Source organism: Heterocephalus glaber, unplaced genomic scaffold (assembly GCF_053883595.1).
Source record: "Heterocephalus glaber isolate CG9 unplaced genomic scaffold, H.glaber_assembly_v1.0 deba00001553, whole genome shotgun sequence".
NCBI classification, from domain to species: Eukaryota; Metazoa; Chordata; class Mammalia; order Rodentia; family Bathyergidae; genus Heterocephalus; species Heterocephalus glaber.
The window spans coordinates 24,470,004-24,488,866 of record NW_028258344.1 but is presented as its reverse complement, the minus strand read 5'-3'; the positions used below and the strand labels follow the sequence as shown (position 1 = coordinate 24,488,866).

The window sequence follows — 18,863 nt, the reverse complement described above, 5'->3', positions numbered from 1 at the left end:
CTGGTAAAATGTTTACTTCAAGGAAATTTTTATATAGGCTGAGGCTAATATATTCAAGAGTATAAACATTTTTTCCTTTGGATTACCTAAAAACAAACTTTTAAAATATCATATGTCAGATGACTAAAAAATATAGCCAAATATGTCACAATACAACATTAAAAATTAATGGACAATTATAGAATATTTTAAATTAACAGTAACAAGCCATCTACATCAAACCTTATTTCCAACTAAAACCAAAACAAAAGCACAACAATCCCGTAGTGTACCAAGAGTGTATTTCAATTTACTGTATGCAACCTAACAAAAATTTGGTCATAATTTACCAGATATACAAATATGATTTAAGTAATAAAAGAAAATTCAGTTTCAAGAGAGTAAGTTCATATCTTGAAGAAAAGTAAAAGTACATTAAGAATGTAAAGCCAAGTCCAGTTTCTATGCAATAAGTGAACTATAGCCTAATAAAGCAGATTTAGGTGATTTTTTTAGATATATATCTTTGCTCTTTAATATATATTTATATATAGACAGATCTACCAATTGTAAACTATGGTTTAAAGGGGATAAAACAGGATGAGAGAAATCTTTATACTATACTTACATATTCACAAAGCAGAACATTTTATGTTTAAAATAATTTTCATTCATAGTATCTTTGCCCAACTAATTTCTATTTTGGACCTCACTAGAATTATATTTTACTCATTCATCTAGAACACTGAGAATAAGATGTAGTCTTCAGTTTTAAGCAAAAATCAAACCAAACTATTCCTCTGTCAGGCTTACAGTTATGTATAAACTACAAGAAAGTTTGGATGACAAAAGGTACAACTAACCATGTAACTGTGATTTTCTTCTTTGATTTAACCAAGCAGAAAGTTCATTGCCTAACATTACACCATTATTCTATTGAAATCAGAGAAACGGATACATCTTGTTTAAAAAATCAACTGTTTTCAACTTTGATCAGATGGAGCACCAAAAGCATTGTCATCTGTCAAAGTATCTGCAATTTTTCCCACACAACTAGCATAATTTAGTCACCTGATATAAAATAGGAAAATATACTTGATTTTTATTTAAAAGAAAGCTGAAAATATGATGTCCCTCAATCTTATATAATATAGAATATGCTCCCAATAAATGTTGTCTATGTTAATACATGAAATGTTGCTGAGAGTTCCACAATCAGCTAATTCATTTGTTACCTAAATAAATCTAACAATAGCAACTTAATATACCACCCTTTGTACCCTGAAAAATTTAGATACTAGAATAAAGCCTCTCAACAATTTTTTTGTATGATTTTTGCACACTGTTAAGTTACAGTGACTACAGACTGTATCAAGGTGTAGTGAATTTAGGGAATGAAAAAATAAATTAACTTAATAAATCAACAATAATTTCAAAAACTCAATATCCCAGTAAGTATGAAACAAGAGAACGCATTTTGTGTTAATTTTAATGATAAAAAGGGCACAGGAATAGAAACCTGATATTTCACTTATATTGCATAACAAGCTAACCAAACTGGACATGGAAGATAAATTATAAAACAAATTACTTTACTTATTGTTTCTATGACTTTTTAAAATCCACTTTCTGTCTCTCAAATAAGGCTGAGGTATAGTACACTGGCAAAAATAAGAGGCAAACAAGAATAGTGCCAAAGTAACAGATACCCAAAACCAAATACCATGTAAAAAAACATCATAGAGTAACCATTTTTCAGATTAGAGCAGCAGGAAAAAGTTACTTCTAAATCATAATCATTTTAGTGGTCTTTGTCAACTTTGCCACATTAACTTTGCAACATTATTCTTCATTTGTAAAATTCATGTCAAAAAAGGAAAGGGGCTGGGGGAAGTCAGTTCATTCCAATAAATTACCTCTCCAGTTCTCATACACATGCCCATCAGCACAAAATTGAGAAATAATACCTAAGACTAGGAGATTTTGTTTAAGTTATGAAGCAAATTAAAATGGAAAAAATACAAGAAAATAGAACCAATGGGGTTGAAAAAGCCCCTCACTGAAAAATCTGTATTAAAAAAAATAAAATTAATAAAAATAAAAATAGAAACAAAACTCTACTAGTACAAACTAGCCTGAGTGGTTTGATGGACAGAGTGATTGGGTCAGCTGTCACTGTACTTCCATAAATGGATTTTCTTCATTCATGTTAAAGCAGCACATGAATGTAAGCTATTAAGGACAGGTACTATATTTTTATAGGACCCAAATAGTTACTGTATATCCTATAAATAAAAAATATTTTACTTTGATAACTGACTGAATATGTGGGGGACTCCATGTAAGCAACCACATGGTTGTTCGCTGTACAGTCCTGTGCAAATATAAAAAAAAAATTTTTTTTTTTTTGCTATAAGGCTTTGACCCTACAGTTTTCACAGCAACATAACTACCATCCAGCATGTACCATATTTTGCAAGCCTTCAAGTTCAACAATCCAAATTGTCGATTCATATTATGTCCAAATGCAGCATCCTTGAGGAGTATAGTAGGTCAGTTAATCATCCAGGGGCACACAAACATCTTCTGATTCATCCCATCGAGGTGGATCATTCTGATCTTCTCCATCATCAACTAGCTCTTCATCAGCTTCTCGTACTTCATTCTCCTCATATTCTTCATCCCGAGGGAATTCTGTATCCTGTCCCTGATCTATACCTTCTTGCCCTCCTGGCTGTGATTTATCTGCACAGTCTACACAAACACCATAGCGACGAGATCCATGTCTTATTCCAACACTGGCTGCTAACATGAAGATCTTCTTACACACCATACATTTGTATTTTTTATCCTTTGTATGCACCTAATTAAAGGGGGGGAAAAATCCAATATAAGGATAATATAGAAAAGGAATGCATTTGAACCACTCAAATTAAACCACAATGAGTGCATATACCAATGCTTTTCATATGAAGTTCAGTATCATTTCACACACTTTTTGTTTAAAGCAATTTAACAATCATTCTTAAATTTGAAAATAACTATTAAAATGCTTTAAACTTCACTGGGATAAACAGTGTATCACAAAGATCAGTTGTATTTAAAATTACTTACCAAGGAATGTCTTTTTACATGTTCTCTTCGAGTAAACAGCTTCCCACAAATATCACAGCTAAATGATCTCACTCCCGTATGAATAAGCAAGTGCCTTTTTAGTGTTCGTCTGTATTTGGCTACATAGCTACAATGAGGGCATTTTAACTTGTTCACCATGATTAGAGATGATTCACCTTTAAGTATTAAAAAAATGAAACACTCATTAAACTTGCTATCAAGTTTCTAGAACATCTACAACATTTCTAGAACAATAAATAAATATGGGATTATTATATATTTTTTGTTGGTTTTTGTTTTATTTTTGAAACTGAGGATCGAACTCAGGACCTCGCGCTTGGGAGGCAGGCAGCAGCACCACTGAGCTAAATCCCCGGCAACTATGTATTTTTTTAAACCTAGAATAGGGAAGCTTTTTAATTGTTAGAAATTATTTTTAAATTCTGCCAGGCATGATGATGCATGCCTGTAATCTCAACACTCAGGAGGCTGAAGCAGGAACATCCTAACTTTTTTTTTTGTACTGGGGATGGAACTTGGGTCCTTGTGCTTGTGAGGCAGGCAGCAGAACCACTGAGCTAAAATCCCTGGCCCAAGGAACATCCTAACTTTGAGGGTAGCCTGAGCTGCACAGTAACTTCAGGGCCAGCTTTTGCTATGAAGACACAGCAAAAACTTGTCTCCAAAAAGAAAAATCAGGGCTGGGGATTTAGCTCAGTGGTGCCATCGCCCACCTCACAAGTGCAAGGTCCCAAGTTCAATCCCTGGTACCAGAAAAAAAAAAAAAAATCAGAATTCTGTACTTGTTTTGCTGATCAATACTTACCATTTTCCCAAGTTTCTTGTTTTGGCCAAGATTCTGGCAGTAATCCATACTTGAAATCATTTGAAGCACCTGGTAGCAACCCATACTTATAATCATTTGAAGTACCTGGTAGCAATCCATACTTGTAATCACTTGACAGGCCAGGTATCAAACCATACTTATAATCATGTGAAGTACCTAATACAATAAAAAAGTTGATTTTGAAATAACAATGAGGATCTGTCTCTCTAGTAAAAAAAAACCCAAAACATATTTGTATCCTAGAACAGTGATACAACATCTTACCATAAATGAACTAAATAAAACTCAAACCTCCAGAACTGTTAGGTAACTAAATTAAATCTCTTTCCTTTATACAATATCTGGCATCAAGTTTTTTTTTTTTTTTTTGGTACCAGGGATCTAACTTGGGTCCTTGGGCTTGCGCAGCAGGTGGCGAAACCACTGAGCTAAATAAATCCCCGGCCCTCAAGTATTTCAATATAGTAACAGTAAACAGATTAAGAGAGGGCAGGAATTACCTCCCCCTGGATTTAATTCTATTTTTGAATTTGCATTTAATTCCTTAGATCCAGGAATCTTTGGACAATATATACTGTATGTGTGTGTGTGTGTCTGTGTGTGTTTGTGTGTGTATAGAGAGACAGAGAGAGAAAGAGAATCCTCCATAGCTACTGCAATTCTGATCCAATCAGCAATCATTGATTCTAGCTTCTGGATTATTTTCAGTGGCTGCTCACTTGTCTCCCTGCTCCCCCTTCTACTGCCATTTCAGAATCTGTACTTCACATAGCAATCAAAGCTTCTTTTAAAATACCAACTGAAAGCCTGTCTCCAGCCTATGGAAAGTCTGAAAGAGTTATTCACCTCACTCACAAGTAAAAAACCAATTTCAACATCCTACAAAGCCTTACCAGAGGGAGCCCTATCCTCCAACTATCCACCTTGATGACTCCAGTCCAACCCCATGGGCCTCTGTGTAGTTCAATGGTAAGTAAGCAGGCTCCTACTTCAAGGCATTTATTATGCACCTGAAAAACTCCTTTCCAAGATATATGTATACATACTTCAGTTATGCAACAATACAGGCTCAGGAGCCCTAATCCAAAAACCTGAAATCTGAAATTCTTCCAAATCTTGAGATTTTTTGAACACCACATGATGCTCAAAGTTTTGCATTTTGAATTTTCAGATTAGAGATGTTTCATTGATAAACTCCATGCAAATATTCCAAAATCTAAAAAACTCCAATAACTTAAAGCACTTGTGATCCCAGCGCTTTAGGATAAGGTATAATTCAATCTGTAATAAAATGTTACTCCCAAGAACATTATGGTTTTAATAAAAAAATTTTTATCAAGGTGTAATTTCATAAAAATACACTTTCTCATATTTACCAGACACTTAACAACTGAGAAATTTAAGATGTACCCCTCTTTAGTGAAAGCATCAATATCCAATGAAGTAAAAAGGCTCTAATGTATGTTAAATTAAATGCACTAATACATAAATTGTTTTGTACTCAGAATACAACTTCCCATCGCTTCTCGGCCTTTTGGCTAAGATCAAGTGCAGAATACAACTTCCCTATTTTTGATATCAAGAAAAACCTTTGAACTCATATAATTATTTCAGGGAAAAAGTTTTCAGAAATCCAAAATGAAACATTTCCATGTGTATAGGAAAGGGACTATGATGGCAACAGCAGCCTGTGGAGGTTAATCAATTTTTAGTTTTGGTTTGGTTTTTTTGGTACCAGGGATCGAACTCAGGACCTTGCACTTTTGAGGCAGGTGCCAGAACCACTGAGCTAAATCCCCGGCCTTCAATCAATTTTTACTTTCAAATTTCTGAAGAGTTGTGGCTTCATGATTCATATTTCTTATCTAAGTCATTACCAAACAAATTAAGCTCTGAGAGAATGATTGTCTTTCTGATCTTTGTAGTTCTAATAAAACATAAAAATGTCTTCCAATTATTTGTGGAATAATTTTATTTACCAAAAGCTATACCATGTAGCTGATTTTTTACTTGCTCAAAACACTTGGAAAAACTGGGCATGATGGTGCACATGTATAATCTGAGCCGACAGGAGGATCACTGTGAGTTCAAGGCCAACCTTGGCTACATAGAGAGTTCAAGGCCAGCCTGATCTGCATAGTGAAAACCTGTTTCAAAAAAAAAAAATCAAAATACTTGGAAAACTAATGCCAGAAATCACGTTGGTTGTGCCAGTATCTTCAATTAAATATATACAGATAGAAAATAACGATTTATGAACTGAAAATCAAAGTTTCAGAATTACACTTTTCCAATACCTGAAATTTCATTTCCATACAAAGCATCCATGGTAACAGGTAAGACGCTATTTAGAATATAGTCTTGCCCCAAATTTCTTACATCTCTTCTAATTCTTGTAACTAAGAAAGATCATTTATAGGAATTACAATCACCTGAATAAAAGTAATGTCATTGTAATTCAATACATTTATAGCCCTATCATTAAGGATCTACTTCAAATTGGTTAGTGTTCAATATCTTTTAGGTACATTATTCCATAATGGCATACTAAGCAGAAAGCAACACTTTGATGTCCTAAGACATAAGTTATAAGACAAAGGCTGATCTCAGATGCAAAAATACTAATGGATCAAAATGTCCCCTTCCTAAGAGAAATGATTCAAATCAAGGGTTTGTTTTCTCTGTTTTTGGTTGGTTTTTTGTTTTGGTGTTTTGTTTTTTGGCGATAGGGTCTTGCTATGTAGTTCAGGCTGACCTTGAATTCACCATGTAGCCCGGGCTTGCCTCGAACTCCAAGTGATCCTCCTGCCACAGCCTCCCGAGTGCTGGGATTACAGGTGTGTGCCATGACGCCCAGCAAGTATTTACTCTGGCAAGGGTTTACTCTTTCTTTTGGTACCGGGGATCGAACTTGGATCCTCAGCTTGCAAGGCAGGCGCCAGAACCACTGAGCTAATCCCCGGCCCGGGTTTACTTTTTTGAGAATGAAATAAATGACGTGGATCCTCCTCCACAGAAAATATTGAGTGTGAATTTAAAATTTTATGTACGACTTCACATTCTCCCATTAAACCCAACTCTGGATCAGATTTTTAAACCAAGAAAGCAAGTGAAATACTCTTGTATAACCAATTTTCTGCACTACCAAAAAAAAAAAAATCCTCAAAATTCAAGGCATTTGACCTGCAAAGCCATTTCACCTATATACCATCAGGAAGTTATAAGTGTTATTAGCTATCTTCAATATTTACAAGTTTTTAAAGTTCTAATTAATAAGCCCCTACCCCTCTTATTACAGTGATATATGCAAACCCATGCTTACAGTAGTACAACTCACAAAACTAAATCTAAATTTGGATAAATCTTAGAAGCAGCCTATATGTCTATCAACAAATGGATGAAGAAAATGTGGTATTTATGCAAATTGGAGTACTACTCTGCCATAAAGAAAGATAACTTTAAGTCATTTGTGGGAAAATGGATGAACCTTTAGACCATAATGTTAGGTAAAATAAATCAGATATAAAGCATGGTTTCTTATATGTGAAACCAGAAGTCTAAATAAATTTAAAAGCACAGTAAAAGATAATAAACAGGGAAATAGATCTTTTGCAAAGAGGATCAAGGAATGGAAGGGAGGGGACAGGAAGGGGATAAAATAAATAAGATGTGTTATGTACATGTACCAATCCCCAGGATGAGGAGTGTAATTATGTAGTACAAACATGCACTAAAATTTAAATATTAAAAGTCAACCAATCAACCAGCCCCCCAAATAAAACCAGAAACATCAATTTGTGCTTACCAAGTTTCTAGTCATCATAAACAAAGCTACCACAGATTAAGTATTAACATATATAAGGAAAGACACATTAGGCCCCAGTAAAAAAAAAAAAGCATGTCTTCATCTTCAAATCCTCTTAAATGTTCTCTTGCTAAAAATTTTACTGTACCTACCAGCATCACCTCCATCTTGAGTACACCAGGCTTCAGCCAATAGACTTGCATTTACACCATCTGGCCCCGAGAATAGAGCACCGTCCAAATCTGAAAGGGATGCACAGAACTGTTTACTTACAAGCCACACCACAGCCACCACCCAAAACATCACTTTCTTCTTAGAATCATTTCTTATGCAGACAAAATAAAAAGGATTATCTGCAAATGCTGGATATGTACTATATGCTGAACAATCAGTACCAAACAAAGTTAAACTCAAGGACAGCAATCTGTGCCTGGCTTAACCACTTAATAGTTTACTCCAGCGTTTGTTTGTTTACACACTATCCCCAGTAACTTGGGCAGGTGTCCTTTCAACCAGGATTCTTGTTTGCATGAGATGCACTTGTTCATCTGTTTGTTTTATAGACTTATTTTTGCACTTTTTTTTGGTACCAGGGCTCGAACTCAGGACCTTGCACTGAGGGGCAGGTGTAGTGCCACTGAGCTAAATTGCCAGCCCCTACATTTTGTTTCTAGCGAAATCTAATAAATTCTGGTTATTTTCTTTTACTAACTCATGTATATTTGTGAAAAATGACATATTTTTGTGCTACAATCCGTAAAAACTCTATCATAAGTACATTTGATATAACTTTTATACTTCACCAGAACTCAATGATATTCTTTTCCAATACAAAACAGACTTGGGATATAGAGTGAATAGAAGGGAAGAAAGTGCCCCAAGAACTGCAAAAGAACTGAAAGAAAGAAGTGTTAGCATATCACAGAGGAGAAGTCTGTATTATGGAATGGAAAGAAAAAAGACATCTCTATTGTTAACTATTCATAATACAGAAATGATAGAAACTGAAAGAAGAAACTAAAAAAATTCCAACGTGGTCAATGATTACAATAATCCTATGGGTGGTGTTGACAGAGTTGACCAATATCTAACAAGCTATCCTTTAATCAAAACTCAAAGAGAAAAATAAAATATTTATGCACCTTCTGGACCAAACAATATGGAACTCATCTGTTACTTTTTCAAAACAAGGGGGTTCAGAAAGTCATTTACAATTTGGATTAGGTCTAATAGACCAAATAATTGAAATATACGAGATAGTGAAACTCCAACCAGGACGTTCATCACTGACATCTTCACAAATTACGTTTAGTGGGTAGACATCTTATTGAAATTATATCACCCACAGAAAAAAAAGAAAGACCAACCTGAGTGTACAGTGTTGTTCAAAGAAAGACAATAATGCAAAAACAATTCAGAAAGAGAATACTACTGTCCAGATCTTAACATTGGTATACTGAATGTTTTAAGATATACCATACACAGAAAAATTATTTAATAAATTTGATAAAATCTTTTTTTTATGTTTCCAGTCATATTATCTTATAAAAATTAACATAAAAACATGCAAATTTTTTGGTCATCCTGTATTTAAATAATTGGATTGGTAAGTGGTTAACTCATCTTTGTCTAATGTCTGAAATACATGGTTTCCATTATTTATTGAAAGGGCCAGGGATTTAGCTCAGTGGTTCCAGCACCTGCCTCGCAAGCTCAAGGTCCCGAGGAGTTCAATCCCCCGTACCAAAAAAAAAAAAAAAGAATGTGTGCATTATTTGTTCAAAACAGATAATGTCATAACATGCAACTGGTATTTTTTTATTTTTCTCAATACCAGGGATCGAACTCAGGACCTTGTGTTTGCACGGAGCTCTACCATTGACCCCTGTAACTGGCATTTTTGACTTGCTCAAAATATTTGGAAAACTAACACCAGAAACCAATACATGTGCTAATATCTTCAATTAAATATTATTCACATGTAAGAATAAAGAAAATACACCTAAAGTAATTTATGAACTGACAATCCAAGGTTCAGATATGGTTTTCTTTTTTTTCAGATATGGTTTCCAATCAAGGGAACATGGGCACACTGAAAACTTAAGTACAGTAGTGCACTGGTTAGGAATGGGCCTTATGAGTCAAGGTGCAAAAATAAAAAGTCCCCCACACATACAAAAAAGTCAAGATGAATTAGATGCCAATCCTAGCTATGTTACTGCTATGTGATTGCCTGCCTGCCTGTTTCTTCAATGATATCCACAGGGTAGAAATTAAATTGCTTAATAATGCAAGCCAAAGCTGGCATGGTGGTGCATGCCTGTAACACCAGAGCTCAGGTGGCTGAGGCAGGAGGATCACCCCAAGTCTGAGGCCAGCCTAGGATACACGTGAGTTCAAAGCCAACCTGAACTACATGGCAAAATCCTGTCTCCAAAAAAATTAAAATAAAATAGAAACAGCCCAAATGTTACTATTATGATACATTAAGTACAAAATACAGTAGAATAGGTTGGTGGCTCTGTACTGGCTCCAAAGTGGAAAAGAAATAAAGCGAGAATAGTAAATTTTTAAATTGGTTCACCACAGCTTTTGGGACAGTCTTCAAACTTTTTAGTTTAGTATCTAGGTTTCTGCTTCTGACTCCATCATCTTAACTGTTCTAAACCCTCTCTCTATTGCGCTACATTACATTTCCAGTCCTTTTTATTTAGTTTTTGAGATAGGGTCTCATTACTTTGTTCAGGGTGAGCTGGAACTGACAAGTCCTCCCAGAGTGCTAGGATTATAGGTGTGCACCACCACCCACCCGCTTTTCAAAACGTTTTTTTTAAAATGTCCTTTAACAGGCCAGGGATTTAGCTCAGTGGTTCCGCTGCCTGCCTGCCTCGTAAGTGCAAGGTCCCAAGTTCGATCCCCGGTACAAAAAAAAATGTCTTTTAACAATCGCCATTAACACCTCCCATTTAACTTGTTTCTAGTATCACCCATCCTTGACTCCTCTGGCTTCCCAACATCCAAAATTAAAACAAAAAAATGAAAACAAGCTAAAAAGTTCTCTGTACCTATTCAAAAAATATCTAAATAGGCAAATAAATTGTTACATAATACAATAAACTATCACACAGCAATGGTTCTAGTGTACAGTTAAAAGCCTCAAAATCACCAAACAGCTCTGGCACAACTATAGAGGAGAGTAGGATTACATGAGTGTGAAAGAAGAGTATAAATGGTGGCCAAGTATGCACTGTAGGTCATACTGAGCCTTGTACACCACGGCTAAAGACTTGGCCCTTTTTTCAGAAGGGATAAAAGGATATGTATGTATATATTTAATGGTACTAGGGATTGAACTAAGGGAGCACTGAGCTGCTATATCCCCAGCCCTCATTTTTGAGATAAGGCCTAGCTAACTTGTCTACCTAACTGCCCTTAAACTTGTAATCTTCCTGCCTCAGTCTCTGAAAAAGTGCAATTACAGGTGTGCACCATCACATCTGGCTAGATTAAAGGGTTTTATTGAGTTACGTATTTTAACTTATTTGCCTTTTAAAAGAACTACTTATTGCTATTGCTATAATGAACTAAAAGAGGGCAAAGAGATGTAGGCAGGCCAGTTAGCTATTTTAGCAATCTAAGAGAGGCTGATGGTGACCTTGACTTTTTGTTGCTGGCAATGGCAAAGGAAGAAAGTGGATAAATTTGAGAATGCTTGTTGGCTTGTGGGCTTGGTAGTAGACTCAATGTTGGGGGCAGGGGTTAAGGTAAAGAGGGAAGTTTCTAGCCTATATAGTACTAATGGTAGAAAAGGAAACCAAGGAGGTAGACCAGATAGGAATAATACGAGGTTTAGTTGTGAACACAGGGTATTTGTGATATTCCTAAGAAAGAGGGATGGGATGGTGAGTTAACAGAGTAAGCTTGGTTCTGTTTGGCATTAAATTCCAGTTCTGCCACTTCCCGGCAGTCAAACAGGTCATTTTGACTTTCTACTGCTATGGATCTCAAATGTCCCTATATCAGCAACACCAGGGAACTTGCTGTAAGTGGAAATTCTCAGGTCTATCCCCTAGACCTACTGAAATGCTTCGGAGGAGGCCCAGAAATCTGTATTTTAACAAGCCTTCCAGTGTCTCTGATGTTTACTACAGGCTGAAAAGAGTTCTACTGTAAAAAATGGAAGGAAAAAGGGCATCTCATCTGACCCTAATTTTTTCATTTTAGTTTTTGCAGCAAAGGCTATAGATCTGTTGTTTGAGCTAGACATAATGTCTGAGTTGTCAGAATATAAATGGCAAACACCGCCACAGCAGTGAATAGATGAGACCATGAAAAAAAAAAAAGAAAAAAGAAAAACCCTGCCCAAGTATATTGAAGAATTCTAGCATTTAATGAGCTAGAAAAAGAAGTAGAAGGCTTTCAGGGGAAAAAGTTTATTTTGTCAATACTGCCTAGAATTAAGAGATGAGGAATGAAAGTGTGTACTTTCATTTCTTTCAATAAGCACCTAGATGCTTGGCATGGTGGCACACACCTGTAACCTCAGCTCTATGGGAGGCTGAGGCAGGAAGGTCAGTTTAAGCCCAGCCTGGAAAACTTAGCCATCAGTGGGATCCTGTCTCAAAAATAAATTTTTTAAAGGGCTGGGGGTGTAGCTCAGTGTGAAGCCCCTAGGCTTCAACCCTCAGCACCCGCTCCTGCCAAACCTCCCCCTTCCCAGAAAAAAACAACCTAGTGAAATAGGAGGGCATTGGGACAAGTAGAATTAAGGATGATGAAGATCTGAACAGATGGTGAACAGATAAAATGTGGATAATCTTTTTGAGGAATTTGGCTATTAAAAAGGATGTGAAATAAGCCAGATATGGTGATGCATGACTATAATCCTAGCACTTGGGAGGCTGAGGCAAAAGGACTGTTGGGAATTCTAGGCCAGCCTAGGCTACAGTGAGTTCAAGGTCAGCCTGAACTAGTTGAGACTCAGTATAAAAAAATTATCATAATGTAGACAAATAAAAGGTCTTTAAAAATATTAAGTATCAACTTGACTATTCTGTCTGAGATTTTGATTGGAACTGCATTAAATCTGTAGTATTGATAGAATATTAAAGTTTCTATACTATGAACACAATACGGTTTTCCATCAAAAAAAGCATATTCTGGGGCTGGGGATTTAGCTCAGTGGTTCCACCACCTACCTTGCAAGCACAAGGTCCTGAGTTCGATCTCCGGTACCAAAAGAAAAAAGAATATTCTGCCTTTTGCACCTTGTGTTACTAAATAAAGGTTAGTCTTAACAGTACCTGAAAAATAATTTCTTGACTTTTTGGTCTATAATTACATTGAAACATACCCAAAAACTGAAAATATTTAACTGAAACTTAGTGGCTTTGTTTTCCTACAAAAGTAAATGTATTTCACCAATTGGAAAATAAAATTTAGCTAGACATGGTAGGGTAGGGTATGTCTGTAATCCTGGTTACTCAGGAGGCAGAGGCAAGAGAATCACAAGTTTGTCTAGCTAAATTGCTCAGGCTAGGCTCAATGTCTCAAGGACTGGGGGTTTAGCTCAGTGGCACCGCGCCTGCCTCGAAAGCGCAAGGTCTCAGTTCAATACCCGGTACCAAAAACAAAAAAACAAATAAAAAAGACAATGTCTAAAAATATAATAAAAACAGGGCTGTGGTTTAGCTCAGGCTGTGGTGTGCCTGCCCAGCAAGCATGAGGCCCTGGGTTCAACCCCCAGTACCATCCCCAAAAAACTAAACATTTAAAATTTTCTGAACTACTTTACTCGGTTTCTTAATCTTTGGGGGAAAAAAAAAAAGAGTATGTAAACAGAAAGTGCTTCTGTTCTTGTAACATTCTACAGACTTGCTAAAGGCTTTCTTCAACTAGTTCTTACAAGAGGTATTTCCTATCCCTCAGCCTAAAGCACTAGAATTTAATTTGTGATCTTTAATCTTACATACACTAGGTACAGAACTTCTTAGCCAAAAACTTACTGAACAGCAAATACACTCTTCTCTTCCCTCTACCGTATTTCCCCATAAAAACAATATCATAACCATGCTATAGGTATTAAATTATACTGTATCTCAGTTTCGCCACCTGCTGCGCAAGCACAAGGACCCAAGTTCAATCCCCAGTACCAAAAAATAAATAAATAAACAAATAAATAAATTATACTGTATCTCTTTTGAAAGGCACCAACTACTTGGTTCTTGATATAAATAAAAAAGATAGCTCAAAATAGGTGAGTTCTTCCTGGTAAAACAAGTTTTCATCAACAGTGTACCTGACTTAGGAATCAATGTATCAGATCTCTTTTTAACCTCATTCAAAACCAGCCAAGGCACTGAGCAATTCATTATTATGTTGCTGTGAATATAGGTGCCAGGCAACCAATCAACAACTCACTAGGCACAGGAATGAATTTTTCTTCACTACGATGCATGACGAAGCATGAAGTAACTCTCAGTCATCACTTTTTTCTCTAAAATTGCAGGATTACAAAATAAACTCTAACATACTTGACTTTGGGTTAGTCAAGATCTTACTACGGAAATATTTCAAACAGCAGAAAATTGTTCTGAATATTTATTAAAACACTAGTTGTACAACATGACAGCTATTTTTCCAATTAGAAACAGGTATATGTGTGGTATATACTATTTAAAAGACCAGAGCAATGTGTGATTTCCTCTATCCTTATGTCTTTCCCCAGTGGATAAACTAACAGCAGTTCCCACAAACCAAAAACAAAATGTTTACATGTAGCAGTCAAGTCCTCTTATAAATTACCTCATTTAAGTTTTACTACCCATCTATGTAACAGTAAGAATATTTTTATCCTCAGCCGAGTGAGGTTAAATAACAAGCTAGTGGCAGAGTTCCCCACTGTTCAGAAACTGTACTGCACTGCCTTCTTATCAGGAACACCAAGTTTCAGGGCCTGTTAAGAAGCAAGCAATCAAAAACTCAGGTAATTTGCAATCTTGGGAATAAGAGTACAAGACTATACTCAAAGTTATTTGTTAGTACTATCTGATATACTATGCTCCTTTTACTAAATGAACAAAAAGTAAACTTTCACTCCATACTAAACCAGCAGTCATTGTATTTTCCTTGTTCTTAAGGGAACCAAGGTATTAGCTATAATTGTTCTTTACAATAATACATTTTTGTCTATCCTAAACCTAACCCTAAAACTCAAATTTGTTTCTCACTGTAATTTGTAAAAATGATGTCCTATTTATAGTGAGTATATTATAAATGCGATATAAGATCCCATTAAGTGAAGTTAGTCTCAGTACCCTTTGCTATAATTATTAAGTGTTTAATTATAATTATAAACCTGTATTAGTTATACAGATTAATGAGTTTGTGACAATTCCTGTATATATTGTCCTTTGTTCAAATCTACCCTCCCTATAACTTTCTCTTGCCCCTATACCTCCCTTATTAGTCCCTCTTCTGCTTACAGGTTGTCATTTTAGCTTCCACATGAAGCTAAAACATGCTGTCATACTGTACCATATATATCCCTAGCCCAATGCCACCCTACTGTGAATTAGTTCCAGATAAGAGACCCCTCAGTCTTGACTTTTTCTACCCTACTGCTTAGTTTCTTACGATTTAAATACAACTATTAAAATTTTTCTTATGATATGGAAAAGCTATTTTAGAATTTCCCAAGAAAGTAATATTTGGTTAGAATTTTTTGGAAGAGTAAAGCTTTCAGAATAAAAATCCTAAACTATCCAGAACTAATGGTTCACATATGTAAATCTCAGCTATGGTAGTGGAGAGGCTGAGGCAGGAGGATCTCTGCAAGATTAAGCCCAGTGAATGAAATAAAAGATTAAGCCCAGTGTGGGCAACTTAGTCTCAAAACAGAATAAAAAGGTCTGGAAATGCAGTGTAGTAGAGCACCCCTGGGGTCAATATCCAGTACAACACACACACACACACACACACACAAAACCACTAGTTACTCTACTATGTTAAGGCTCTCAGAAATCACAACTTCAGGGCCGGGGATTTAGCTCAGTGGTTCTGCCGCTTGCCTTGCAAGCACAAAGTCAATCCCCGGTACCAAAAAAAAAAAAAAGAAAGTATTCTCAGAAATCAAAACTTCAAAACCCGTAATCCTGGCACTCTGAGAGGCTGAGGCAGGAAAAATCACTGCAAGTTTGAGGTTAGCCCAGGCTACATAGTGGTTCAAGGCCAAAGTGAACTATATAACAAGACCCTGTCTAAAAAACAAAAACAGGGCCAGGGATTTAGCTCAGTGGTTCCACCACCTGCTTTGCAAGCCTAAGGTCCCCAGTTCGATCCCCCGTACCAAAACAAAACCAAACCACCAAAAATTCAGTATAAGGAAAACTCTCCTTTATAAGGTTCAAATAATTTAATACCTTCATCGATTAGAAGTCACAAAAATGTATTTATGACTAATCCACATAAGGCTTTTTAAGCTCTCAGCTCTAGTCTGGCCATTCCTAGCCTCTATTCCTTAGAGTTTCTAACTTACAGGTAATTATCAGTACCGACATCTCTCAGGTCAAATACAGCAGACAGTGAAGAAAACCAAATTAAGGAGATGGGAAAAAATGATGACCTACTATTCTACTACACTATCAGACATTTAAAACTAAGTATTGGAGCTGGGTGTGGTGGCACACACCTGTGAGAGGCTGAGGCAGGAGGATCACCTTGAGTTTGAGGCCAGCCAGTTCAAGGCCAGCCAAAACTACTTAATGAGACCCTGTCTCAAAAAACAAACAAAATTAAATATTTCAAAGATTCAGTATATTTTAAGCCCACTATTGGTTATTTCTTTTAAAAATCTGCAACAGATCTGTAAATTTCTAATGAAAATGACTTAACATTTTGACACGTGGCTCATCTTTTACAACATATACCAATCTAGAAGGATGCCTGAAAGGTTTAACTCAGCATCTGGAATCACTAAAAACAAATAGGAATCCGGGTCCCCTCAGGGTGAAATGGAGAATGCAGAATTTTCATGTATTTTGAAAAAGTAATAACTACAACACCCAAGTGAAGTCTGGGGTAGCACCTTCTAATCAAAACATTAACATTTCTACCATAAAACATGAACATTCACATTGAAAGTAAGTTTTTTAAATAACTAGTTTTAAATGAGTTGTAAAAAAGCTTTGGGGTTTTAGAACTTTTATGGTTTCAGAATTATCAGCTTGAACTTTTTACCCGTTTTCAATTAGAAAGGTTTTCTTAGGGAGATACATAAGGCTAATTAATTAATTGACAAAACAGCCTAAAGCCCGTCTCCTTTTTAAAAAATTAAACCAAAAAAACCATTCATACACTAAATTTATCAGATGACCTGGTTTTCAAAACTGTAAAAATGTTTACTAGTTCTAAAAATTTGATCATTTAGAAAGTATTTCAGAATTCTGCATGCCCAAAAGTAATACCATCAATTATCACCTAAAACAGAACAGTAGAAGCACTGCATAGCACCTAACTCTAATCAAAGCGCAAGGTTCCAAGTTAGATCTCCAGTACCAAAAAAAAAAAGTTACTGCAATCAGAAGTAGTAATTACTTCCAATATATGCGTCATTAGGATTCTTTACATCTATCTAGTGTGAATATTTTTCTTAAAATTGTTTTCAAAATATTAACTTTTATGTTTTAAACCAAAAGGCAATTATACAAATTTGAAACATAAGAGCTTAAACCTGATTTCAACTCTAGTAGTAAGGCCTAATACAAATGAACAAATGCTGTAAAACTATTTCTCATCAGAAGTTCAGGTAAGAGAAAGGAACTTTAGATTTTAAAAGAACTCTGACTTTTGATTAAATAAAATTACCCGCTTTTTTTTTTTTTGGTACCAGGGATTGAACTCAGGACCTTGCCCTTACGAGGCAGGTGCAGAGCAACTGAACTAAGTCCCTGGCCCTAAAATTACCTTATATTTGAATACTTATGCGGCATTAAGAAAAAAAAAAATCAGTCCTCTACATGGAACCATGTCAACTTTTGTCAAAGATAAAAACTACTGTATAATAATCTACTATAGAATTTACTAGAAACACTTTGAGGAAACTACACAAATATAAAATCCATTTGAGAACTTTTCAGAAGTCAGTACCAGAAAATTTGTCACCCTATAGGATGGATATGTTTCTTCCTTTTGAGAAAGGTTGTTTAGTATCTTAGCATCAATTAAAAATTTAACTAGGTCAACCTTATCTATACCTATGACTAGCACTTTTTAATTTCTTTGCTAATTTTTACTTATATTTTGGAAACTTGTCAATTTAAAAACTTTGTATGAAATAAGGTATATATCCATTCAACACAGGGTACTATCATTTACAATGGGTGGAATTTGCTAGTGATTCAGAAAATTCTCTATCAGCCCAGAGAATCAAAAAATCAAAAATGGGATTAACCCTTGATTCGCTAATTAATATGCCTCCTACATGAACATACTGTATTATTTTTATAATTTGGCTAAAATTTAGTGTTTCCTGGTTGGAAATCAACAGGATCTGAAATTTTCACATTATCAAAACTCATTAATGACACCCCTCCATTTGAGTACTAAGTTTTAGTTTTTGCTGAGTTTTAATTATTCCACGACAAAAATAATTTTGATTAAGCACCTACATACCAGCCACCGGTTTCAAATTATATAGCAAGGGGGCAACCCAATTTCCGGTATCCTTTCTGTCTTTCTTAGATAGAAGCTATCTTTCAATAAAATTTTCCTACTCTAACCTTCACTGTTCCTAGAATTCATTCTTCAATTTTAGAGAACACAAACTCATGCTTTGGATATCTAACAGGTTTGGGAGTTACATCGATTCCCCCCATATCATTTCGGAGTTCTTCCACCAAGATTACTGGACAGAAACTCAAAGCTATACACCTACCCAAGATGAAAATGCCTGGCTCCTATTGAGGGCCTTTGGATAAACCCTCTGTAGAGCAACTGACTGCTGATCACAACTACGACCCTCTTCTGCTGAAAGTAGCCAGAACTGTCTTCACCCTTTGCCCCCTCACTGCAGTTAGGGGTACTTCTTCAGAGGTGGAAATATTGTAGATAGGTAAGTTA

The 18,863-nt window shown here is 35.7% G+C and overlaps 1 protein-coding gene across 2 annotated transcripts in view; it reads right to left on the bottom strand.

Annotated features, from left to right (window-relative positions):
* Positions 1-1,452: 1,452 nt before the first annotated feature.
* Positions 1,453-18,863, bottom strand: part of Zbtb10 (zinc finger and BTB domain containing 10) — a 38,138-nt gene continuing 20,727 nt past the window's right edge. The window contains exons 3-6 of one of the 2 annotated variants that reach the window (XM_004842010.3): positions 7,898-7,987; positions 3,920-4,096; positions 3,094-3,269; positions 1,453-2,842 (exon numbers count right to left, since the gene is read on the bottom strand). In XM_004842010.3, coding sequence (XP_004842067.1) covers positions 2,537-2,842; positions 3,094-3,269; positions 3,920-4,096; positions 7,898-7,987 — 749 coding nt within the window. In that variant the 3' untranslated portion in view covers positions 1,453-2,536. The remainder of the gene's footprint in view (positions 2,843-3,093; positions 3,270-3,919; positions 4,097-7,897; positions 7,988-18,863) is intronic. The other variant, XM_004842012.4, reaches the window with a different exon arrangement.